This window comes from Primulina huaijiensis, chromosome 5 (assembly GCF_012295235.1).
Source record: "Primulina huaijiensis isolate GDHJ02 chromosome 5, ASM1229523v2, whole genome shotgun sequence".
NCBI lineage: Eukaryota > Viridiplantae > Streptophyta > Magnoliopsida > Lamiales > Gesneriaceae > Primulina > Primulina huaijiensis.
In genome coordinates, this window is record NC_133310.1 from 19,693,043 (window position 1) to 19,720,067 (window position 27,025).

The following is a 27,025-nucleotide window of genomic DNA, read 5'->3' on the forward strand; positions in this document are numbered from 1 at the left end:
TAATGACGATATCAATAAATTATTAAATACGTGAATTCAGAAAATTGATGAAAAGTATGTTTCTTGTGAGACGGTCTCACGAATTTTATCTGAGAGTCGAGTCAATCCTACCGCTATTCACAATAAAAATTAATACTCTTAGCATAAAAAATAATATTTTTTCATGGATGACCCAAATAAGATATTCGACTAACGAAATTGATCCATGAGACTGTCTCACAAGAGTTTTTGTGATTGATGAATATAATACTCTCGCTCCATATCGAACGTCTCATATTTGGGTTTAAAAAAATTAGATAGACCACACATGTTCGGCTCAATATAGCTTATTTGCTCTCGCTTCAACGATGAATTTACGGCTATATGCATTGCAGATCATCATATAGACTTGGTTGCAAGTGCCGCATAATTTACACGATGTCTGACGTATATTCTTTCATGGCATGAGTCAACATCTAACCAATATGGATTTAAATTGAACATACATCCAATTAAACATTGATCTAAACCTATTATGTGGCATGCGACGTTGATTGAAACGTGGGATATGATTTAACAAAATACTTGAAATGCGTGGTTAACTTTTATTCTAGCATACGAATAATTCACAAAGACATCTATCAGTTGGGCCAGTTAAAAGATTGCCAAGAATAAGATAACCTTCTTACGGTTAATATACATTGACTTACTGAAACGAAAAAAAATAGAAGGTAATATGCCAAATCAAAAGATGTACGAGTTAGATTTCAATACAATCGTCGTCAACTTCGTTGTCAATCTCGTCGTCCCAGTCAACTTCAAATGAGGAAGCAGATTTCTTCAGCTCGGTCAAGCCAGTTAGATCCTCTAGGTACATAGGATGGTTGATGGCTTCAAGAATGAAATCTAAACCCCGCTTTTGATATTCTGATACCACCTGAAATACATGCATATAAAATATTATTGATTCAAATCCAAACAGCACTGCAGCTCCGCAACTACCATGCAGTTGCATGACTTTTATTTTTCAAGGCTATGTTGTAACAATGGAATTGAAATATCCAAACGTAAAACTAGAACAAGGATCGTAACCCAAAAAAAAAAAAAAAAAAAAAAAAAAAAAAAAAACAAGAAGAGGGTGAAAGAATCAAAGTGGACGAACATCAGAAAGAGGAGAGTAGGAGCATAACTTAAAAGGATTCATTTCCGTTTGGAGTATACAAGAGTGTGTGTGGGTGGGTGGGACACAGAAAGACTCGTAAAATCCACTCCTAGCCTAGTAGACCTAGGAAACAGACAACTAACCTGAAATGCTCTAGTCAATGTTGGTTAGTGGGAGCCAAACAAAGACTAGAAAAAATATCTACTCTTTCCTCACACAACCAATGTGTGGGGAGGATGTGTAGCTAGCCAAACAAAAGTTCCACCACCAATTTCTATATGCATGCACATCTTACCGTCAAGCTACAAGCTGTGCAACTAGTTGAGGCATGACCCACTAGTGTCATCTGGGAGAACTGTGAGAGTGAGCCTCGAATTTGATGGGGTAAAATACCAAGAGGTTGATTAGTGCTTCCAGCATCAGTTGAGTTTGCAAATTCAGCTTTGGCAAGCATCCTGCACAAGTGACAGTTATACATTGTAACATAAAGAAAAGCAGCACAAGAATGAAATGAACAAATTCAGCTACTCAACCTTTAATATTTACACCTAAATTTAATAGAAAATGACAACACGTCTAGTAACTTACCCATAAGGATGATGCAGAATTCCAACAAGAATTTCAACTGCAAGTGATGATGCAATAGGAGCAAGGCCTGGACGTGTAACAGTGCATTGTTGATCCAAGGTACGATTGGAGGTCGACTGCAGAAAAGCCACACAAATCAATACTGTAATTTCAGCAACTGCAAAAATAAATAATTGGCCAGCACTTTTGATATATTACATCAACTGGAGCGACAACATCATTGCAAAAGTAACAACCCAATCTTGGACCCCTACTTTTGTCAGTAAGGGAGACTTTTCCGACTTCGACAGATGAATCGCTCAATGCTTCAGCTGTTACGCTATGAGAAGAGCTCACAAAACCACCTCCATGTCGCATAACTAGAAAGCTATCAAACCCTAGAGCAGCAGTAATTGCGATCTGCAGGCAATACAAAAAGTTTGAAATTTGATATAGAAGAGTCAACTGCTACAAGATATAACCAGGGAAACAGAGCAAACAAAAAAATTTCAACTAAAGTAAAGAGAAAGACCAAGAATATCAACCTTGTTGGCACTGGCACAAAAAAGACTTGGAAGCCATCTACTTTCCCTGGTATCAGTTAACAAAAAGATCGCATCATGAGAATCAATTAAATCATATAACTGTCTGCAGCCTTCAAGCGCACTAATCTCTTCTTGACTGTGTACAGGATGACCGGGCATTGGGATAGACATCACAACAGCTTCAGCTTCCTAAGACACAATAACCCATGGATAAAGGAATGTTTACCTAGTTGAAAACATCAAATTTTAAACTGCTTCCAAAAATATACTACGGACCACTGCTGGAAATATAGCACTCAGACTTTTAGCTGCTGCGACTGCCTTAAATTCACCACCATTCAAACAGTCATTCAAGGTATACAGAGACTGCCGCAGTGGGTTAGACATCGCCACTTTGCCACTGTCAACCAGCGTAATTTTCCTGACACCCCACGCCTGCAAAATGGCCAAAAGGAAAAAAAAATTACTAATCATATGTTAAAAACTTTACCAATGACTCTCAAAAGCCTACCATTAGCATTCGAGCGGTCTGGCATCCAAGTGTACCTGCACCAAGAAGGAGGCACCTTGTTGCAGACAAAACATTGAGATTTAAGGAAGGCAATGCACGCCATCTCATTAGCTTCAAGTTCAAATCTGCAGCAGCAATGGCTAATCTGTCAAAATTATAGAAAAAGGTAGTGAGAAGCATATCAAAATGCTACGAATTACAATTCCTTATTTTTGAGTGATGGTTCAAGCAACATACCTGTTTGGATCCATCGTCTGGGCAAGGCTGATACACCTTGAAGCCTTTTTTCCTTTGTTGTTATGCTCCCATCCAACAACATTTGGCATACTTAGATGATTTCTTGATACTAAGTACATGTATTTAACGCGAGCACAGGTAAACACCATGACTGCTAAAATTAGAGAACAAAATTTTATGAAGAGATCTGTTACACTACTCTGGTTGATCTACCTTGTGACCTCGAGATTATTGCTTCACCCACCAGGGACAACTCTAAATCTGCAAAACCACGACTTTCACGGTAGCATAAAAACCAAACCTTCTCAAGGCCCCATCTCACATGAATGAATAGCAAAAAGTTTCGAAGAGGCCAGCCAGGGTTATTTGGAAGGTTACAAGGGTCATAAAATCCAAATAGAATCTGCAGAGAACAAGCTAGTTAGCGAACTAGAGTATCATCAACCTTGATCGGTGAATTTCTATTGTTCCATTCAACTATAGCAATAGCAGTATGCGTTTACTGTAAATCATGTTGTACAATGCAAACCTTGTGGTCATCCATTTGGCAGGCTTCAAAGTCTGCCATATGTTTAATAGTCACAGTTGAATTTGGAGCAATAGATAACAGGAAGAATGGAACATCTGCAAGAGACTCAACAAATTATGATCCAAATGCAACAGAAGTATAACCAAGCCCCACAATCCCAGGCGACATTCTACCTGTTGTAGAGTGCTCGTTACGCCAATCATTGCATGCAGATACCAGGGATTCGGCCTTCAAAAACAAATAATATCCTTAAAATCAGAAGTGACAGCTCAAGGAGCTAGCAAAAACAAGTCAAAATTAATAATAACCAAGGCACCTCTTCCGCACTAAACCACTGAGAAGATGGCTTCAAGTCAACCACGGTAGCTGGAGGATCAAGAATAAGAGCTGGGAAAGCAAACCAGTAGTGAAAGGTCCATTTTTTCAAGTCGGCAAAAGAAATAACAAGGAATCTCAAAAGCAATCTCATATCCTGCTTCGCCTTTCCTGAATGGATGTCCTCCCAGATCTGACAGTTAACAAAAAGAAATGTCAGAAGATATTCATGTTCGACAATCGACGTCAGATTTCATGATTTCATCAGGTTACATTAGTATGCTAATTCTATATGGAATTAAAAAGCATTTCACAATGGCAAATGATTAACGCAGTAGAACTTATAAGATGAGTGGCATAAACTCTAATGGATTAAAAGCATACCTTTTTTGCTTCCGCCCTAAGCAGGCTTTGTTTGTCCAGTGCCTTGAATCCCTCCAATGTGTTTGTATTGTAAAGAAGGCCAGGTACAGGACACCTATTTCTGTTCCCACGACTTATTGCTGTAGTAAGCAAGTCTTCACTAGATTCCAGAGGTAATGATTCAGAAAGAAGAGTTACATGATTTGACACTTGACGATGTGAGCAGGGTGAGACAAAACCTGTCGTGAGGCAAGAAGAAACGATCCTCAGTAATCAAGCATAATCAATAGCTATCGTCGTATTTCTTAATACTAAATAAATAATGGGAACATAAATGAGTAAGTTCGTAAAGAAAAAACTAAATCCAGTGCAGTGACTATTTAATTGCTAGCTCTCCATCTTCATTCTGATTTCAGCATTGCCTATTTTAAAACTTGGGATAGGCCAGTTAGGTGGCATTTATAAAAGCAGCAACAGCAGGAAAAATTCCTCACTCACAAGAAAAGCAATTGGATTTCTCTTATACATTAACATCCCGGCAAGAATGTATATGATTTATCATCGCCAAGCACGGAAACAATTATTGGAACAGATGCGCTGAAACATCAGCTTTGCTGCTTTTGCATCCTCATAATTAAACTATACTGCTGCTACCTTTACCATATATTCTCAAACTACAATAACTAGTAATCTCGATATTTGAGTATTATTATATTATCACAAATTAAAAAAAAATCTGGTTCCAGAAAACATACAGCACTTCATATGCTTTAGTCATACCCATTTCTGCTCTCTTCAAACTCATGGTTTTACTTTATCTGATTTTTCAGCTCAAAGTCAAAAAACGCACAAATGAAATGGAATTTCTGTACAAGAAACTTATACCAATTTGCAAGGCAGGCTAACATCAGCAGTAAGCTAGGAATTTCAGGAAATTTTCGATGTCCACCACTCAAATATTATCTTGGAAGGCATTAAAAATATAAGAACTAGATTTAATTCAGCATAAATGCAGAGAGAGCAGACCAGTTATGGGAATGGGAGACTCCTCAATCCCAAGCTTGTTGAGTTTCAGGGACGAAAATCGGTGCCAAAAACCCTCGTCCACAGCACTTTGCAAGGGTGCAAATTGAAGAATACCCTGATCGTCCATACAAGGCAGGCCGCAATACAGATCCCTCTTCTTTTAATTCATGTATTTTAAGTTAAAAGAAACATCTATCTCTCCAATCCAAGTTGCTCATAGATCAGAATGGAACATAAAAATTAGACACATAAATCAACCCCCTTAGTACAAGTATAAATTCACGAGTTTTTGCCTGCCTTTGAAGAAAATCAACGGATGTTCACCAATTTCGAGTTACTCCAAAAATCACCACGGATTACGATAATTTCAGCACGCATTCAGCCACTGATGGACGCGATTCCTATGTAGTTTAAGAAGAAATCGATCGACGATGGGAATCGAATTCAACGACATAAACGTAACGAAGTCATCGCTAATCCTATTTCAAGCAATTATTAATACTGGAATCGCCGTCGAGTAGAGTATGCACTACATTTTTATTACAAAAACAACTTTTTTTATTAATTTCAATTTAATATTTAATGTATAAGACAAAATATTTTTATTATATAATTATTTATTTTTCAAACACTACGAGTATGTATATCTATACTTTCCTATTTTATAAAGAATTTGGACTTTTTAGCCAAATATTTTTTTATTGAAAAACATTTTATTAAGAGTAGGTCTCTTGTGAGATCTCACGAATCTTTATCTTTGAGACGAGTTAATCATACCGATATTCACAATAAAATTAATACTCTTAGCATACAAAGTAATATTTTTTCATTGATGACCTAAATAAGAGATATCTCTCACAAAATACAACATGTGACAACGTCTCACACAAATTTTTTTCTTTTATTAAACATCTTGGTTGTCTCACCCTGATCCCATACTAATTCAATATAATATTAATATAGGGTAAATTTTTTTATAATTAATATTTGATAAATTAATAATATCTCTAAAATAATATTTTTTGTTACGGACTTGATTCATTGTGCTAAAATAATAATTTCAATAATATCATAAATTAATAATTCTCTAAAATTACAAACATGCTTGGACAATATATTAAAATATGAATATATTGTTCTTTTTTGAAAAATGAAAAATTATTTCTAAGGATTAAAATTAAACATTGGCTTGGGCTTTTTGGGTCTGGAAAATTTAAAGTGGGGTATAAAGTATATTTTTCTATTTGAAAAAACTACCTACGGCACAACTTTAAATAGCAATACCAATTTTTTCCCTTGGGGATATTAGGAGATTCTACTGTGTCTGTATGTTGTACTTGTATATGAAGCCGAGAATTCCGTAAATCCTCAACCAAGAAACACCAACTTTATTTATTCTTTACCAGGATTATATTATTTATACATGTCCAAGTCTAGAAATATGAAAAGTCTGTTCGATCTTTCACAGCATTATCAAGCCAGTGTGTGGCTACTATGATGCATTCGACAGCATCGACCATCGATAACACGAGAGCCTCTCATGAAGAAGAGCACGAAGAATCCAAGTAAGAAACCCTTCGCCTCTTCTGAGGAAATACCAACTGTTGCTCGTATTCTGCCAAGGCTGAGACCTTGTCAAGAATGCTACTCAAAGTTGAACGAACTGAATTCGTCATGAGTTCTAGATTTTCAGCACTGTTGGCAGCACTTTCTTTGGTAATATCGAGCAAGAATACGGCCTTTACACGGCCTCCCAAGGTTGAAATCTCACATTTTGTTAAATGGAAAGGAAGAATCTTGATAGCCTTTCTTAAATCAGACAGGAGATCAGGCCTGTACTCACAGCAAAGAGAAGTTCTCAGCAAGAATGAACCGTCACTTCCCTCAAGTTTCTCAATGTTTACTTCATTCGTGTCCATTGGTAGGTGTAAGCCTTCGCTGGCTTCTGTTGCAGTTTTCTTCAACTGTTTCACTTGGTTGATTACTTGAGCTAGTAGAGCGGCTTTATCCATCTGTCAAAGTACTTACATATAAAGCTTAGAGTTTTCGAAATTGTAACTCGCCCATGAACATAAAGAGAAAACTTGTTGGAAAGCCATTGATGAGGAAAATTACAGGAATAAACATCTAACTTGGATAGTTGCAGTGATAAAAATTTGGATTTTATCTTCTGATTCTACTGAAACTGAAGATTTCACTCAAGTCAAGAAGTTGGATCTCAAATTATGGGGAAGTAGACCTTTAAATCATCATTTAGACTGTTCATTTTTCTTTACATTTATCATTTTCAACTCAAGTATTTCTTTTGACTTGCTATACAAATGAATATTTTATTTTCTGTACGACCACAAATTCAAGAAATAGTTCCAAAGTTCAGCAAAAACATAAACACTAGTCACTAAACAATGCCAATTTCTTTAACATCCCAACTTAATGCCTAAGCTGATGTCAGTACAATAATAAAGTCAAATTAGACATAACTCAAAGATGGACAAATGACCAACTCGAATTCATGATGACCAGATCACAAATTAAACAACCAGCTTGTCTTCTCCATTTGAATCTCATAATATCACTTACCCTATTTCATAAAGTCAAATTTTACAACCATGACAAGATGTGATAGCAATTGAACCATAAAATAATTCACATCACTCATATAAAAACATAGATTCTAGCTTATAGTACAAACAAATCTCACAATTACAAGAGTTTTGGCTTTCTGGAATAATCTTATTTTTACCAATTTGCCACCAAAGTCAATGCAATATCTACTAAGAGAGTCAGAGCTGCAGTATACACGCCTGTTAAATTATGTGACATGCAACACCAGAAAACACACTGAAAAATGGAATGTTACAAAGTATCTCAAAATTACTAACTAATGTTGAAAAAGAATGGCAGACAAATAATTCTACATGATTTTTGCTAGGGAAAAATATAACCAACCTTTTCATTGCAAGGTACCAGACCTCGAAGGGTTGCCAGATGCACGTTGATTTTTTCTCTCCTCCTCCTCTCTGCTTCTCTATGGTTCTTTAAAGCAGCCATAGATTTTGCCTCAGAAACTCCATTACTCTTCGCCACTCTCCCTAAAGAATTCACAAACTCCCCCTTCTCACCATCCAACACCAATGATTGCGCAACTGGCATTGATCCACTCTAATTTAACGTTTATGCCTTCCCGCAATAAATAATCACAATCCAAATCCTGGTACAGTTACAATATTATTAAATGTAACTCAAGGATCAGTATGCAGGTGAAAAATGTGATCTATACTTCAAGAAACACAAACTTGCTAGCTCTTGTTTCAAGAAAAAAGACCACAACGCACGAGCAAGAAAAACAAATGCTTTTTTCGTGCAAAAGCAAAATCACCAGTAGAACTATCTGTACTTCAGGAAACAAAAAACAAGAAATCTCAGTTACCAATCAAGAGCCGTTTGATGCTTGTGAAACTAAAACCCAGAACTTCAAGTACAAAGAAACCTAAATTTCGATTATCCTTAAATCACAGCTGCACACCACTGACGCTTACGAATGGCCTTTGTAAAAAAAAAAAAAAAAAAAAAAAATTCCTGAGCGTATGTGAGCGGTCAGAAACAATAAGAATGCAAAGAATCTAGGGGTCAAGGCCAGGAGGGCGAGTGGCCAGAGCAAACCAGAAAGAGAGCAATTTAGAGCGGATCTTCAGAGTGGCAATAGAAGAAATGGGCGCGGTGGGCAATGGAATGGACATAATTTTCTTGAAATGGGGGTGCGGAGACTAAGGCAGAGAAGAACAACAATATGGAGTGGGGAAGAAGATAACAACGCAGTAATCAGTCAGAAAACATCCACATCTTTTTCCTGTAGAATTCCTGCATTTTCGACGTGAATCGATTCCAGTTCAATCTCTCGATGAAAAGAAACTTTATAGGACGAGTTGGAAATTTGGTGTGGGCTTAATCGCGCTAGTGCTATTTGAGGCAATGCTTTTTAACCTGGCAAGCAAGTTGACTTACTCGTCCATTAATTTATTAACAAGACCAACCGCCAACGCTACAGAGTTCGTTGATTCTTTGCATTCATCTTAAACTAAATTATCATTGTACTGATATTAGGTACATATATACAATATAAGATAAACCGATGTTGATTTGTATCTGCGATGATGAATATGATATGAAGTCTGCAGTTTTGTCACTCTTCGTCTCAAATTTAAAAACTTAATTTCATATGAGTTATAAATCACCAATACATATCTTGTTTAATGTATATCCTTTTGTAACACTTAGCCTCGGCCAAAAAGTTAAATCCAAAAAGTGTAAATGCATGTATCTCCATGGAGAAGTTTGTGTATGGATATCTCATTATTTATTCTCCAAAAACACGTGGTAAAATTAATGAAGAAAACAAACTAGAAAATACACCACAAACAGACATCCAGGGAATCCGATACTAAGTAATGAGAGGGAGTAAATGCCTGAACCAATGTGTTACCATTTTAATAAGAGTTACAAGTTAAAAACATATGGCATAGAACAAACATCAAAGATGAAACCTAAGACTAAAACCAAATCACTCACTCAGCAGTTACAAGATAAAGACAAATAAAGAAGTTATCTTCCGAGATAAATTTGGTCGGATACCAAGTCCATTCCAAGTCTCGCACTTTCCTCAGCTATTGAAAGGAACGAGTAAATGTCGAATGGCAAACCCATTAATGTTCCTTATTCCTAAAAGGGATGCCTCTCAGGTCCCTTCTCCATGGCTAGCTATAAAGATCTGCAGCATGTAAAGGAAACTTTACGAAAAGGAATATGAAGACAAGCTGCATGATAAGATTAAGACTACAACAAAAATAAAAGAGCAAGTTCACAGCACCACCTGCCCAAGCGGATGTCTAGTACATTTACTACCGTTAAATCTACAGTGCATAGATGAAGGCTGAATAAACCCCAAAAAGCAATGTAGCAATTCCTTGTAACCAACTCTTACAGCTCCAACATGAGGCGTCATCAACTTTTAATAAAAACTGGATATCATAAATAACTTTAAGGCATTCTTTAGTCAATGTAGCTGATGGGGGGAAAATGTTTGGGACATCAATATCATATCATTTACCAAGAAAATATTAAGTAAGGTACAAGGATAAGGTACAAGGATCTGCCAGGATCCTTTTTCTTTAAAGGATACCAAGAGCTGAAAAAATTAGATAATATGTCAAGGACAGAACAAAAGATACTTCAGTTTTCCGATAACAAAAGGACCAAATGCCAAAACAGTTTTTTTATAATAAGTAACGAAAGTCAATTCTGATTAGATCTGATAACCACCTAGTTCTCTGTCAGGTACCAGAAGAATATTCGACTTGTATGAAGATTATTTTGTAGTTGTAGTTACTCGTTAAACATACATAGTAGGCAATGAAGAAAATAATATATTGAAACAATGAAATATAGATTTCAAACTCTATGTATAGATACAAAGTCGTAATAAAACTTCTGAAAGCTGACATAATTCAACAGTTTAGTTTAACATTTCTGGGAAGGGTGTGGAGATTATTCATTATCCTTCAAATGCATGAAGAAACTTCAATCAAGTATCCATTAAATAATCAGCCCTATGTACTTTTTTTGGTTTTGCTGAAGAACAATACAAAAGGTGCCCAAGGCAGCAAAATTTAGCAAAAACTTTTAGATGGTATTTACACGAGAACTAATGGAACTTCGACAACCTCTGATTGCCTGCTATGTTATGATAGGATAACAGCTGACTCAATGAAACTTTTTCTTTACACAGAGTTTGTCCTCTATGAGTTCAACATTTACTAAACAATTACTCTATGACATACGGAGAGGATGGATTTTTCTTAAATAAAAGTACAAAACTTGAGGTACTTAACTTCAACTAGTGATAATGTACAAGTATGAAAGAGATAGTGATACACAGAAATTCTGTACAATTGCGACAAAAGTACCAATGCCAGAGATATTGTAAAATGTTATAAACTAAAAAGCAAGAGCGGCAAGAGGTTCTTGAAACAGCACAGATAAATTACGCCAGCATCGAAAAGGAAAAAGGAAAAGCACAGAGATCTCTTGTTCAATTCTATGGAGAAGTAAAATTATTAAAACTAAAAGCAAAACATGTCCATCCATCAATACCCAAGGAGAAAAGGCGCCAACAAAGTTCTTCAGACCGCAGTACATCACATCACCCTCAAAATTCACATTGCACCTCTACAGTCTTGAAGCCACGCAGTTGGAAACATGACTTCTATATTTCAACATTTAGATTAGATATATGACCAAACAAAGTACGCAATTAATATACAATGAAAGTCATGGATCTAAAGATTCTAAAAAGAAGGTCATTTTTCAAAATTTCTCAGTCTTTTTATGATTGTCCACCATCAAGCCACATGTTTGTCCCATGTACCAGACTTATATTCCCTAATTTAAGAACCGCGAATAGCAAAATAATTCAGTAAGAAAAACCCAATTTAGGAACCAAAAGAAAATATCCAACCCAATAACAAAATCAAACAATTCATCAACTAATTCCTTTCAATGTGAACCTTCTCTATATACTGCATCAAATGGAGATATAGCATATTAAGTTGATATGTTAACATGAATACATGATATTGTGATGCATACCATCAGCAGATCCAGATCTCTTGTCCCGCTTGATCTTCTCTAGCTGAACCTGAGTATCCATAAACAATTGCATCCTCTGAACCTCCAAATCTTTGGCAAACTGCATCCTCTGCTTCTCCAACTCAACCATCTGTCTCTGCTTCATGCCCTCCACCTTCTCATAAATCTCACCAAACCTCTCAATCGCCTTCGCCAACCTCCCCATCCCATCCTCCCCATCATCTTCCACCTCCGCACCCCTTTCCTCGCTCCCCTCCGCTTCAGCCCCTTCTGATTCGCCATCATCTTCACCCGCTGCAGCCGCAGCAGCAGCCATTACAGAATAATTCCTCTTAAAATACAACTCGTCCACAGGTGGCGACGGCATCGGACGTTTCTGAGGCAAAATCACCGGAGTAACCATCGCTGAGGAAGGTGATTTTCGGTACGTCAACGGAACGGCCATCGGCGGTGATGGCAGGGATGTAGGCGGCGTATACTGAGACGCCCCAAACGGCACCACCGCCAAAGCCGTGGCTTTATCATTCTGATGCTTATGAGAATTAGATCCAACCAAATACTCGAGACGAGAGTAAAACGGCCACGACGATGTCAACGTACCATTAGATTCAGAGATCTTAGTCTTCTCGATCTTATACATCTTCTTCAGTGTATCGATCCGGTTCTTGCACTGAACATCTGTGCGACGAGTCTTCTTCGTATGACCGTGACGAGCATTGACGGCATCAGCCACCTCTTGCCAATCCTTCTGACGGAGATTCCCACGGTTGAGTTCCAGGTAACGGCGGCCCCAAGCGTCAACCAGAGTCCAAGTAGCCTCCTCTGACCAGCAATCCTCCCGGAACGGCAGTTGCCTCGACGGCGGCGTCTGGAGGGTTGACGATTCCGTTAGATCGCCCATATATCTAGATCTGAAATCAATGGAAGAGAAAATTGAATAAAGGCAGATGGAGCAGAAGTTGGAAAAGGAATCGGCGAGAGAACGGCGGATGGGGAAAGGCGTGGGGTATTAGGGTATGTGGGGGAAAGGATAAGGGTACCGCCGGGGGGAGCGCGTGAAATCGACGGGCACGCGATTTCCGAGTCATTGGTGACGTCGTGGTTTGGGCGTTTGGGTTACCGATTGCTTGTGTCATTATTATCGGGGGAGAAAACGGGCCCGTCCGAACCGACTATCGGTTCAGGCCAGGCGACTTTCAAATTCTTTTTAAATGACGTCATATTAAAACAAATATAATAGATTTTGGTAAATAGCCCTTGAATATTAACTATAATAAATAAATAATATGAAAGTGTTATGTTGTATTTGAATTCGGACAGATAAATTTGATTTTCAGGAATGCAAGAATTTCAAATTTGATAAAAATTCACTGAGTATGTCTCTTGTGAGACGCTCTAACGAATCTTTATCTGTGAAACGGATCAATCTTACCGATATTCACAATAAAAAGTAATACTCTTAGCAAAAAATTAATATTTTTTCAAAGATGACCCAAATAAGAGATATGTCTCATAAAATACGACCTGTGAGACCGTCTCACACAAGTTTTTGTCAAATTCACTATAATTATTATTGAAATTTATCTTTTCAAATTTATCAATCAAAACACAACTTTACAGAATCTCACCCGAAAAAGATGGGAGAAATAAGGACATCCAACCACTTCTCTATAATTTGAAAAATCTTTAGTTAGATCAATATTAACCATTTTGATATCACACTTTATATATCATATTCTTATTCTGATATTGCTTTCGATTTATCAACTCTAATACGGTAATACACTTGTGTTATAGATTATGTTTGTACAAATAGTTAGCATAACTTACTGTAAAATTCTTATATATTCTAATATATATAGAACCATTTTGAACAACCAATTTTCAACAATTTTTCATGTATTTGCTAATCTCTTTTCGGTGAAATTATAAAGTAGAGCATTATGGAATAATTACCATGCATGGGTGATGCTCACTGAAAAATAAGGGGAGCTCCTCCCCATTGTAGGCAAGCTAATCATCCTACGAGATCATATCGTGAGGGAGATGAGGACAAGAGCTATCCCTTGAAGCCAAGATGATATCAAACACTTTTGAACGAGTAGTTTTCTTGTGAGACGGTGTCACGAATCTTTATCTGTGAGACGGGTTAACCCTATCGATATTCACAATAAAAAGTAATACTCTTAGCATAAAAAATAATATTTTTTCATGGATGACTTAAATAAGAGATCCGTCTCACAAAATATAACTCATGAGACTGTCTCACACAAGTTTTTGTCCTTTCAAACCATGAGCCGGCCTCACATACCCGTCAATCTTTTATCGATGATTGATCTTTATCTAATAAGGATTTTCCTATGGCCATCCTCACTCGTGCATCCCAATAGTACAGATCCTAAAGGATTATACTTTCGATTTTAAGCTTTTTGGCCTTATCCGTCCTTCACTATGAGTTGATGCATTGTCCTATCTATTGAAAATCCGGGATAAGACACGTTGGGTCTAAGAATTAACGTGTGAACTCCAACCTCCTCATACTCCACAATTTTCTCCTTGCGTCATCCCATCGAGTTTGGGTCTCGTGGGCCGACTCGAACTTATTGGGCCTGGGCCCTATCGATATTTTAAAAATATAAAAAATTATCTGTGAGATGTCATCTGTGAATACTTATCTTGAACCTTTTTTTTTTTCCATTTTGATTTTGATGCAGTATAAATTAATGAAACTGACTTGCTAGGTTGTAGGCAAATGGTTTGAAGTTGTCGCATTCATCGAGTTCTTCGGCAATATTCACGACGATGTGCAAGTTGATCTTCTTATTGTTCAGGTCGTCTCGTTGAAGTTGATGTCGCCTAGCATTCTCAAAATTCCATCTAATGGAAGACATTGCTTAATGTTATACAAAATATGCAAATTGTTAATAAAGTTGTAAGAAATCTGAGTGGACCATCCGCTGAACTTTAAATTTATGATGCTGAAATTTCTAGTTGAGACCGATTAAACTGTTAGCCAAAATGCTAAAAACAAAAATATGAAGATCGCGAGTGAAAAAAGTGAACGAAAGAAATTCGTAAAGACAAAGTATTAAATGAAATAAGTATACTATTGAATATATGAATATCGTGTATATATGAACAACAAAGAAAACAATAAACTACAGTTTCCTTAAAATAAATTTGTACCATCCAGTATTTGCTTCGAAGATTTAGCAAGACGACTTTTTCCCATGATACAAGGGCACACATATAGAGATGTTGCACAAATCACCACACTGACGAACGAAATAGTATATGAACCTTATCAGTAGATCACACATAACAGAAGCAGTTTGTGCAGAGTGTAAACAGGAGAATGAAAGCAAGAACGAGGGATAAAAGTGGATGTTTCTTGTTTGTCATCGATGCACACAGGTCACGCTCATACGCTTGCAAACAAGTCAAGACTTTTCCTCTAGTTCAAATCGGGCCCTTGATTTGCACTCCATGCACCGGCACACGTGAGAACCTCTTAACCAATCATTCTTACACTTCCGTAAAATGTAACACAATATAAGCTCATCTCTATACCGTTATTATTTTCTTATTTGGGACAAACCCTCTATTTCCCAATTTTTATTAACACAAATAGAATACTCATTAACACACACAACTCAATATCAACATAAACAAATCCCAAAATGGAGAATAAATTATTTATGTCTTTCTGACATAGAAGAATCGGTATTCTGAATCATACAAAGAAATGCATGTATAAAGTGAGCAGTTGAGAAGGACGTTGATATCGCTTAAAAAAACACGAGATTTTGAGGAATACTTTTTCTACATGTAAAAGGAGAGATTTGGTGGCAAGGTAGTTACACAGAGTAACATCGTTTCCTTTTCCTGTCTAAGGCCTTTTTCCAGCTTTATTGAATGCAATAAAAACTATATACAAAGGAGCAGAAAGCACGTGTACGCAAGTGCAGATATACATAAGCAATTTACCGAATCTTTCCGACGGTTGCTGAATCCATGGACAGATAAGAAACAATATGGCGAACTGAAACATCTTACTAATCATATGAAAAGCGAGATTCGAAGAAACTGTTTAGCTAATTTCACACGGAATATGTCTCTTATGAGACGATCTCACGAATCTTTATTTGTGAGACGGGTCAACCCTACCAATATTCACAATAAAAAGTAATATGTTTTCATGAATGACCCAAATAAGAAATCCGTCTCACAAAATATGATCCGTACAACCGTCTCACACAAATTTTCGTCTAACCCAAATATAGAATTGAAGGTGCAATTGAAGAGAAAGTGCGTGAATAAACATAGAAAGGGTAGGAAATTTACATCACTTGCCACTTTAGTTTTTTTTTAAAAAAAAAAAAAATTTGTTGATATTCAAGGTTAATTTGGATTTTGGGTTTTGAGAATATGATAGAAATAAGAAAACGAGGATTACACATTGAGTTATACGTTCGCTTTAAAATTACAAAATTATTCGTTACTTTATTTTAAAAAAATTATTTCAAAATTGTATTTAAAATAATTTGTAATTTCAAATACAATATGTAAATCTCGTCGTTTATGTAGCATAATCCATAGAAAGAAGTCCGTTGTTCGAAATTTCCGGAAAGAAAACTACCAAAATAATGTGTTTGTGGAGAAATTTATGTTGGCACTATATAAACATGACTTTAAGAAAATATATAATAAAATAAAAAGATTTTGGACATATATAGTAAGAGATAAGGTCAACAAAATATCGTAGACGCGTCGATACAAAATAAAGTTGTCGCTTATTGTTTATTTGATATCAATATTTCAAATTTAAGATCGAACAAACGTATCTTTCATTTTTTTAAAAATATACATAGTCGAATAAAAGTTAATTTTTTATTTTAAGAATATGGTTGGAAGCATTTCTAAATTTCTAAAATTTCTAATCTATCATTAATAGGAAAAAATATTGGTTTATATAATAAACTTAACTTTTAATATGATGTCAATATTAAAGTATGATAATTTTAATAATCAAGGAGATCATGCTATTTTTCTCAATACACGTGCACATATACACACTTATTGTGTGTGTATCTTTCCTGTTTAAGAAAAAGAAAATTTAGTTATTGTTTTTTTAAAATCAATCATTTTAATGAGTAGGTATATTGTGAAACGATCTCACGAATCTTTATCTGTGAGACGGGTCAACCTTATCGATATTCACAATAAAAAATAATACTACTAGCATAAAAAGTAATACTTTTTAGGATGACCCAAATAAAAGATTGGACCTACGAAATTGATCCGTGAGACCGTCTCACACAATTTTTTGCTCATTTTAATCTATTTTACATGATAACTCATTTGGATTATTCTAAAATAAATAACGTCCTCAAACAATTGAATAAATTGGTAATCTATAATCGAATTATCATAAATTATATTTATTTTATTATTGATTATATAAAACAACATATTTAAAATATAGAAGTGTAAATTCGAAAACATTTAAGTAAAATTATATTCGAGCTTTATTTATTTATTTATTATTAATAATATAATCCTAAATGAAAAAGAAAAAAGATTAATTACTGCGCATGAATGAATTTGCTTCAGCCGGCAGCTCCGAAATGCTCTGTAAATGAGGTCTCCACACGCCGACGCGCCGCCCTCGCCGCCTATCCCTATCATCGGAAACATTTTCCGATAAAATCTCAGTCAAGTGCCGATCAGAGACGCGTGAATTTCTCATCGGGATCGCACCCTCGCCGTTTTCGTGATGAGACTCTTTCTTCTTCATCTTCGGTCGATTTTTCTCCGGCGACGGAGGTAGAGGAATGAGAAAATAAATCTTACCCCGTTTAAGTAGTGAGTCCGGTGGAACGACTACGATCCTGGGGCACGTGCCTTGATTATCCAATTTGGAGGTGGGCTTCTTCAGGATGTGCCGGGGGTGGAGTTTCAGTATCTCCGCAGCTTTCACGACGGTGCCGAGCTCTTCGACGCGGCCGTTGGCGTGAACTATCCGAATTACGTCGAGTGCTCCGCATGGAAGAATGCAGGATATGCAGCATCTGATGGCGCTTTTCATGGCTTTGTCTCCCAATTGCTTCTCTCTCTCTGTTCTTTGTTTTTTTTCAGTGAAAGTGGAAAGGAGGGAAGGGTCGGGTGATAATATGGCGTCAATAATGACATCTTTTACTAATTATTATTATATTATTATTATTTTAAATTATAAATGTCAATTTAATCATTTATGAAATTTTAAATTTTTATGCTACTTTTTTATTCATTACTTATCTATAGGGTAGTTTTGTTAAAAAAAAATTATTAGCAATAAAATATTGTTTCTTGCCAAATAATAGTAATGAATTTAATGATCAATATTTTTTAAAACAATAATTGTAATGATTTACATATATTAAAAATAAATATAAAATTGGAATATTTTTTAAAAAATAAAATAATGTTTCAATTTCTTTGTAATTGAATTAGATTTTTTTCATCTTGTCTAAAAAGATGGGCGATCTATATATTTTTTTTTTCAAAAATTTATTTTTTGTTATAATAAATTTCAAAATATGTAGCTATATTTGTATTTTGTGTCTTATATATTTAGTTTTTAATGATTTTCGTATTTTTTTCTGATAGGAAACTGATTTTGTGTCAAAAGCGATGCATGTGCAGTGTCACATTAGCATTATAGATGAAAAATGACTATTAAAATTTGAAATAAATATAATTAAAACTGAAATTTAACAATATAGAAAACCAAAATCACAAATAGACAAATATTTAGAACAAGAAACACATATTTTGAAATGGAACACAAATTAATGTTCGGCTAAATTAATAATATTTTAGAAAATAATTTTTTTTGTATTCACGTTTTCTATAATTGATTTATTTGAAACATATCTCTGTTATGGATAAAAATGCATATATCGGAGGTCAATTAATAAATTATACATAATAATAATAATATTTAAAACTTATTTGTATTGGCAAGATATTTTGCTATTTTAGAATTATCTCATATTTATTTTTATTGATATAAAATATAAAGATATTATTATATATCTACATCAATATAAATTTCATTAATTATAGTATGTGCAAGTGCATAGGAATATTAGAAGAGGACTGTAGGAGTCTCAATAATCATGATGACAAATTTTGTCGGCACATTTCTCTTAGCTTGCTATTTCATCCAACACCTGTAGGGACATTTTTCAAAATTGTATATATAAGTAATCATACTTTTCTTCTTTTTTTTTTAAAAAAAATAAATAGTTATATTCTCGAATTATATATATCTTGTGAGATCAGTCAACTCTACTTATTTTCAAATAAAAATTAATATTTTTTTATGAGTGACCAAAATAGAAAATTTGTCTCACAAAATGGATTAATGAGACGCTCTCACAATAATTTTTGTGGTGAAATGAAATAATTTAACTTGTTTGGAAGTTGCGCTAATTTCGCGGGAAATTGGTTGTTTTCGTCAATACAAAGTAATACATTTAGTATAAAAATTAATACTTTTTGATGAGTGAGTCAAATAGAAAACATGTCTCACAAAATTGATTTTAAAACCGTCTCACAAATTTATTTATTTTTATTATACATGAGGTGCTACTTGGTAAGAGGATAATATTTAAATTCTTGCATTATTTTATATTTGGTTTATAATTATTAAAATTAAAAATTAGATACAATATCTTTATTTTTTTAATTTATCATCTTATTTTATGAGTGAGTAAGTGTCATAGACATCTATTAACACTTGGATTACACTTTTACAAGATCTCATCAAATTTAAGTATAGTTATATGCTCAAACTAGCATTAATTATTACTTGACATAGAATATTATATATTTAAATAATACAAGAATTTTTTAATAAAAAAAAAGTTTGTAAGATCGAATCCTTGTCGCTTTTACCAGAAGATATAATTGGTTATAATGGTGTAACTTGAATCTTTTAAACCGCACAGCAGCTTTAACACCACTGCTCGATCGTTCTACCAAGCATTGACAATTATTGCACCCAACAATCTCCCTACCAATAATTGCACTCATTGCAATCAATGGGAATCGAACCTGTGACCTTGGCTCTGATAGCAATTGTAGGACCGAGCGCTTGTCGCTTTTACCAAAAGTTATAGCTGATAATAATGGTGCAACTCGAATCTTTTAAACCGCACAGCAGCTCCAGCACTATGACTCGATTATTCTACTAAACAGAGACAATTATTGCACTCAATAAAGTTGAAATTCAACCAAATATCTATTATTATAATTTATATGTAAAAATAATAATAACTGAATTTTTTTAGCCAATAAAAAACGTTGAATTTAATTATTGTTAAATAAAAGACTCGGGGGAGAGGACAAGTACTACACAAAAAGCGTTTTATTCGGATTGGTTGACATGTGAAGGGAGACAAAAATGGGCCACTCGTGGGCTTGCTATCTTTTGTACGTAATAGTTTTTTTAATCATATTTTGAATATAATAGTTGATATTTATTAAAAAATAAACTCTTTTTTTTAAGAAAATACGTATATTTCAAATATACTTGAAGATATAATTTTAAAAAAAAATCGTTGACTAGGTTTGTTTTACAAAATTTTCCTAATTAAATCATCATTATCTTCCACTAAATTCATTTTACATCCTCTTTTTTGACAATTTATTGTCGTCTAATCCTTGTGTTAGAATTTATGGCAGAAGATTTATTATCGCATGAATTTCAAACACCACAAAAAATATTATCCAAACGAGTGTCGCAGACCTATATTTGGCGAGATCGAGTTACGATGGTTCTGATATTGTTGACACAATTTATGTTTTGGGCAATAAACTCTTTAACACCTTGTTTTGAGTATTTGATTTGAGATTCATGTCTGTCCTCCACAATAATTGAGTTACCTTTCAAAATGTCAATCTTTCAGACAAATAACTTGTAGATTAGTTCGCTTGTGAGACGATCTTACGAATCTTTATCTGTGAGACGGGTCAACCCTACCGATATTAAAAAAAATATGTGTTTTTTGTTCTAAATATTTGTCTATTTGTGATTTTGGTTTTCTATATTGTTAAATTTCAGTTTTAATTACATATATTTCAAATTTTAATAATTCTAATCATTTTTCATTTATCACTAATATCACTAATATTTATCTACGAGACGAGTCAACCATATCGATATTCACAATAAAAAGCAATACTCTTAACATAAAAAATAATACTTTTTCACGAATGATCTAAATAAGAGATTTGTCTCACAAAATACAACCCGTGAGATCGTCTCACACAAGTTTTTGCATCATTTATAATAATTTCAAGAAGATTATTGAGATTTGGATTAAGCCCTTTTAAAATTACGGAAGTGTCTAATCGTAATGGGAGGCCCATAAATTAATATGGTTAGGGCATGGATGTTACTGGCAACATGTGAATATGTCCATGTAGAGGGGGGCCAATTGGAAGCCACATTCAAAGGAAATCCAATGTTCTGAGTGGGTATAAATTATATTTAAAGTATCCAATAAATGAACACTAATTATCCATTTAAAGAAATTTTGTAATATTGTAAATAGGGATTACAATTTCCTCACGGAGAATCTGATACCCGATCCAATTGGAGGAGAGTGTGGATGAGATTTTTTGCCGATTAAATAAATTGGTAGTTGGGTATGAGAATTTTCGAGTACAGGGATAAGGCAGATCTTCAAGAATCCTACCCACACCTGACCCGAATACTATATATATGTATGATTTTTTGGTTATGATGTTAATTCTGATATGTTTTTATTGAATGATATTAGTTGGATGAAATGAAGAAAATTTGTTAGATAATAATGTTAGAATAAATTGTTTCAATATTTTGTTATTTTTTCTATAATTTTTAGTTTGCTAATTTTATTTTTTCCCCGATTTTTCTTAACAATTTAGTAAATACTCATAGTTTACTAGAAATAATTCAAATTTGAGAAAATACAATTATAAGGGATAGCATGAGCTGTCTTGATGGCTTCAATATTCAGTTATTATTGTTTTTTTTTAATGACGTGAGAACATGCTGCCGCTACACATCGGTGCATACTGGATAAACCCAGACCAACACAATAGCCTACAGACCACGTTAGCCAGATAAACCACGTTGGACAAACGACAAGCTCACATAAAAAGATATTGGTATGAGAAATCGAACTTCTGACCATTGATCAAACGCTCACCTATTCCACTAACTCGTAAATCCTTTGCGACTTCAATATTCAATTATTGAATGGATAGAAGATTGATGTTCTTCTTCCTCTTCTCCTTGTTAGGAAGTTATTATTGTTATTGAGGATACTTGGATTGCGTTTGAATTGATATATTTGAAGCTAACTGTTTGAGCTCAAATTATTTTGAATTGGCCCAAACCAAGAAGATGGTCCAACTTACAATTAAATAAAGAAGGTCCATCAATTATTCAAAATAATTTGAATAGGTCAAATAATGTGGTTGGAGATTTGCAGGGAATGAGAGAAAACTCCCAGGAATATGAAGAAAATAAAGTAATGGGCAAGTTGAAGAACACACCTCAACACATCAAACTAAAAAATGTTATAGCAACAACTCTGCAAATTCGAGGCTTTCGATTCAAGTATTTTCATTTTTAATTTTATTTCAGATTCTAGAACTTTTCATCTTTTTATTCCGGTTTCTAGCATTTTCCGTCAATTTTATTATATTTTTATGTATTATAGATTCTTGCTGGTCGTTGTAAATACAAAATCATGTTAGAAGTTTGTTTTGTGATTTCTAGTGTCATTTTCCTATGTTATATGATTCATATCAACTTAAGAGATCGTAACTAACGATCAAATTTGATATTCATTGTCGTCTGTTTTTAGAAGTTTGTTATGTTTTTTAATCAATTTGGTGCAACTGTAAGTCTGTAACTGACACGTCTCTACAATTTTTGTGCAAACACTAACGTTTTCAAATCTATGATGACATATCTATTAATTTGATTTGGCAAATCTACGCAAAAATTAATTTCAAATATCGAATAGTTAACATTTAGGTGATTGTGGTGGACGAGCACTTATAAATTATTTTTTATAAACAACTTTAAAATTTGTTATAAAAATAATATGTTTGGACAACTATTCTATAAAAATATTTTTACAGTTATAAATGTTTTAAAAGTTCTAAAAACATTAAAAAAAAACATTTTTCAACTATTCTTTACAAAATATACTTGGTGAACATATTTTTTAAAACATTTTTTTAAAATTTTTACAAAATCTTGTCTAAACACATGCTTTAAGGTTGTTTTTTTGGACTGAAGAACATGTCTTTGAGATGATATATGAATGAGGAATTTGAAATGACTCAATAATTCACTCCCAATAACTAAAATTATAACTAGTCGGAATTTGAAATCTATTGTCAAGTAGATTTTGTCAACAAACGAATAAATTCCTAATCTCAAATTCATCAATCCAAATTCAATCTAAGTTTTTTTTTATTTATAAAAACTAAAAATATTTTTAAGTGCTTATCCAAACAAAGCCTTAAAATCCCCACCTCAAGTACTCTGTTAAATCTAAATCTTTCAATCTACACCTCAAGTACTCCGTTAAATCTAAATCTTTCCATCTAAAATCTTTCAATCTAAACCTAACCTAATTCTTTTTGGCAAAAATTCGTGTGAGACGGTCTCACGGATCGTATTTTGTGATACAAATATCTTATTTGGGTCATCCATGAAAAATTATTACTTTTTATGCTATGAGTATTACTTGTTATTGTGAATATCGGTAGGATTGATCCGTCTCACAGATAAAGATCAGTGAGATCGTTTCACAAGAGACCTACTCATTCTTTTTATATAATCAAACATAAATTTATTTTTAATTGCAAATACACATATGTTCGAGATATATGACAAACAATCAATATTTGCTGGTATTGTTCAACATATCCTAAAGATATTACTTTTATCATAAATCCAATAACAATTATTACATTATAAAATATTTTTACGTGAGATCACGTATGAGTCTTACGTATTTGGACCAATGATAGTCATTGAATCTAGATATCCAGATTTGCTACCAAAGTCCAAAGCTAGTTTTCAATAGAGCTCCTAAAACTGTGTTTGGTGATAACTCAAAGGATAATTATCTCAAAAACCCAACTGCGCAATCTCATGATTTAGCCAAAGCCCGGGCACACTTGCTTCACGGATCATAAGTTATATGGACCTAATTCAAAACCCTCTACATTGAATTTTAACGTTTTTGGTCTTTAAAACTAATGAAAAAAACATTTGACAATACAAGAAGAAAATAATAAAATTATTATTAGGGTTGACAACTTTTCTCACGGGTTCCGGACCTTGTGGAGAAAACCCGAAACGAGGACGAGGATATCCGATTTTTTCATATTCGGAGATTTTTTAAAATTTCTCAAGTAGTTCGGGGTGAGTATGTGATTACTATTTTTCATTTTCGAACCCGTCCCAAAAATAATATTGATAATAAAATAATATTATCATTAGTATTAATAATATAATAATAATATTATTATTTTTAAATATAACAATAATAATATTAATACTGATATTAATATTAATATTAGCACTAATAATAATAGATAATAATAAGTTTTGGTTCGAGAAAATCTCCGAACCCGTCCTCATCTTACCTCGTTAATATTTTTGAAACGAGGCTGATGATGGAGATGAAGATTTAATCCCCGCGGTTTCGGGTTCAGGGATTCCTCGAACTCGAAAAAACGAGATCGAGGTGGGTACGAGGATGAAAATGAAATTCGAAGACGGAAATGAGGATGACAAAAACACCCCGCCCTGTTTCCATCCCTTATTACTCGGCTCAAAAATATTATTTTTGTGCCAAACTATTTGGAAATATGCACTTTTTCTATGATATTAGAATGATTTAACATCAAATTTTTGAGCCAAACTATTTGGAAATATGCACTTTTTCTATGNTCCTGTTTCCATCCCTAATTATCCAAACTATTTGGAAATATGCACTTTTTCTATGATATTAGAATGATTTAACATCAAAATAAAATAAAAAAGAGAATGGTTTTCTTTTAACATTGTGAATCAAAAGTGAAATTTTTTTTAAATGAAAAACTTCAAATTGATTTTGTAATTTTTCCGCGACTGTAGGAAATTGTATGAAAGGAATTGTAGAGAAATTGTTTCCATTACTTCGAAGTGATTGACTTCAAGATAAACCAAGCCGCCGCCACTCCCATCAAATCTCCGGCGGCGCCATGCCGGTCTTCAAGACCCCTTTCAACGGATATTCCGTCAAATTCAGCCCTTTCTACGAGAACCAGCTCGCCGTCGCCACATCCCAAAATTTCGGCATCTTAGGCAACGGCCGCCTCCATATCCTCCAACTCGGACCTATCATTACAGAACGTATCGCGTTCGACACTTCCGATGGCGTCTACGACATCTGCTGGTCTGAATCCCACGACTCCGTCATCGTCGCAGCGATCGCCGACGGGAGCCTCAAGATTTATGACTTGTCCTTGCCGCCAACTGCGAACCCTATTCGCTCGCTCCACGAGCACGCGCGCGAGTGTCACGGCGTGGATTTCAACACCGTTCGTAAAGACTCGTTTTTGAGCGCTTCATGGGATGACACGGTGAAGCTGTGGACCGTGGATAGGCCGGCGAGCGTGAGGACTTTCAAGGAGCACGCTTATTGTGTGTACTCCGTTGCTTGGAATCCTAGGCATGCCGATGTCTTCGCTTCCGCTTCCGGGGATTGTACGGCTCGCATTTGGGATGTTCGAGAGCCAGGTAATGGCTTCTATTCAAAGTATGGGTCTTTCGTTATACATCTCATCACCTGCGCCATACCCAGTCCCGTATCATATTGGTGCAACGGAAAAATAACTGCGTTTCGGGGTAAATATTACATTTTCAGGGAAAAAAAACTAGACATTAAATTTAATTTATCAATGTTTTTGGGGAAAAGGCGATTGAACTAGTATGTTCTGTGCTAGATTATGTTAAGTTATGCATTAAATTTAAAATCTTGGCATTCTCTTCGTTGCTCCATCCCTGATGATGATAGCTGAGTTTAACTGATAGGAGGGGTCTATACTTGAAAAGAGTTCATCTTTAGTAAATAAGTTGATATCCAATGTTAGTACAGATTATTGTGCTACTCATGATCACAGCTAACAGTGTACTGATCTGCAGATTTTGTTTTGTCAAAACTTGACTAGTATGGTTCTTTTTTTTTTTTTCAGGTTCTACCATGATTCTTCCTGCGCATGAATTTGAAATCCTGTCCTGTGATTGGAACAAGTATGACGACTGCATAATCGCCACTGCCTCGGTGGATAAATCAATAAAAGTGTGGGATGTTAGGAATTACCGAGTACCCGTGGCTGTGCTTAATGGTCACGGTTATGCAGTGAGGAAGGTGAAGTTTTCACCACACAGAGGAAGTTTGATAGCATCATGCTCGTATGATATGACAATACGTTTATGGGATTATATGGTTGAGGATGCTCTTATTGGGAGTCATGATCACCATACGGAGTTTGCTGTTGGTGTCGATATGAGTGTGCTTGTCGAAGGGCTTCTGGCCAGCACCGGGTGGGACGAGCTCGTTTACGTTTGGCAACATGGAACAGATCCCAGAGCATCGTGAGGGCTATTGATGTGTTATTGATATTCTTGGTTTTGATATATTGATATATCCAGAAGAAGGTACAGATGGGGTGATTTCATATTGGAAAGTAGGGGAGGGGGTGTCATCCCTTTTGTAGGTGATGCGGAATAATTGGTATTTAAAATGAGATAAAAATTGTGGCTTAGAAGCTCGAAATTATGCCTCGACAGAGAGCATGTAGTTCAGGTTCTTTATAATACTTTTCCAAAGAGAGATGAACGTATTTATAAAGTTGAGCTGGCACTTCGTGTTCGTTTTCTCTGTTATCTTGTTTGGGGAACAATCAAAACATGGGTTATTAACTTTCTTTGAATGTCTCGCAAAGAAAGTGAGATAATAAAAAAAAGATATTTGGGAATAAGGGTTTAGAGTAGCTCGTACGTGCGAGTGACGTGATCATGAATACTTCATGCTTTGCTG

General features: G+C 34.7%; 5 protein-coding genes across 7 annotated transcripts; 1 reads left to right on the forward strand and 4 right to left on the reverse strand.

Annotated features, from left to right (window-relative positions):
- Nucleotides 1–561: 561 nt before the first annotated feature.
- LOC140976885 (ubiquitin-like modifier-activating enzyme atg7) lies at nucleotides 562–5,754 on the reverse strand. Of its 3 annotated transcripts, none has more exons than XM_073441284.1 (15): nucleotides 5,532–5,754; nucleotides 5,235–5,447; nucleotides 4,230–4,447; nucleotides 3,847–4,038; nucleotides 3,704–3,758; nucleotides 3,531–3,625; nucleotides 3,215–3,404; nucleotides 3,002–3,110; nucleotides 2,765–2,909; nucleotides 2,530–2,688; nucleotides 2,254–2,442; nucleotides 1,928–2,128; nucleotides 1,730–1,845; nucleotides 1,437–1,596; nucleotides 562–916 (listed from the first exon to the last, which is right to left on the reverse strand). In XM_073441284.1, the coding sequence occupies exons 2-15, from the start codon at nucleotides 5,359–5,361 to the stop codon at nucleotides 740–742; spliced, it is 2,133 nt and encodes a 710-aa protein (XP_073297385.1). In that variant the 5' UTR covers nucleotides 5,362–5,447; nucleotides 5,532–5,754; the 3' UTR covers nucleotides 562–739. The 3 variants fall into 3 exon arrangements, with proteins under 3 accessions (XP_073297385.1, XP_073297386.1, XP_073297387.1); XM_073441285.1 differs by having other exon boundaries at nucleotides 5,528–5,754; XM_073441286.1 differs by having other exon boundaries at nucleotides 5,235–5,391; nucleotides 5,518–5,754.
- An 836-nt stretch (nucleotides 5,755–6,590) lies between these two features.
- Nucleotides 6,591–9,287, reverse strand: LOC140976888 (transcription factor bHLH30-like). Its single transcript, XM_073441289.1, has 3 exons — nucleotides 8,665–9,287; nucleotides 8,184–8,445; nucleotides 6,591–7,246 (listed from the first exon to the last, which is right to left on the reverse strand). Exons 2-3 carry the CDS (start codon nucleotides 8,385–8,387, stop codon nucleotides 6,773–6,775), a joined length of 678 nt encoding a protein of 225 aa, XP_073297390.1. The 5' UTR covers nucleotides 8,388–8,445; nucleotides 8,665–9,287; the 3' UTR covers nucleotides 6,591–6,772.
- Nucleotides 9,288–9,659: 372 nt separating this feature from the next.
- On the reverse strand, nucleotides 9,660–13,068 carry LOC140976889 (trihelix transcription factor ENAP1-like). The gene is made up of 2 exons (XM_073441290.1): nucleotides 11,880–13,068; nucleotides 9,660–10,002 (listed from the first exon to the last, which is right to left on the reverse strand). The coding sequence occupies exons 1-2, from the start codon at nucleotides 12,778–12,780 to the stop codon at nucleotides 9,989–9,991; spliced, it is 915 nt and encodes a 304-aa protein (XP_073297391.1). The 5' UTR covers nucleotides 12,781–13,068; the 3' UTR covers nucleotides 9,660–9,988.
- A 4,392-nt stretch (nucleotides 13,069–17,460) lies between these two features.
- On the reverse strand, nucleotides 17,461–17,967 carry LOC140977720 (uncharacterized). The gene has a single exon (XM_073442463.1). The coding sequence runs from the start codon at nucleotides 17,965–17,967 to the stop codon at nucleotides 17,461–17,463; it is 507 nt and encodes a 168-aa protein (XP_073298564.1).
- Nucleotides 17,968–25,063: 7,096 nt separating this feature from the next.
- Nucleotides 25,064–26,858, forward strand: LOC140976891 (peroxisome biogenesis protein 7-like). The gene is made up of 2 exons (XM_073441294.1): nucleotides 25,064–25,722; nucleotides 26,178–26,858. The coding sequence occupies exons 1-2, from the start codon at nucleotides 25,185–25,187 to the stop codon at nucleotides 26,582–26,584; spliced, it is 945 nt and encodes a 314-aa protein (XP_073297395.1). The 5' UTR covers nucleotides 25,064–25,184; the 3' UTR covers nucleotides 26,585–26,858.
- Nucleotides 26,859–27,025: the final 167 nt, after the last annotated feature.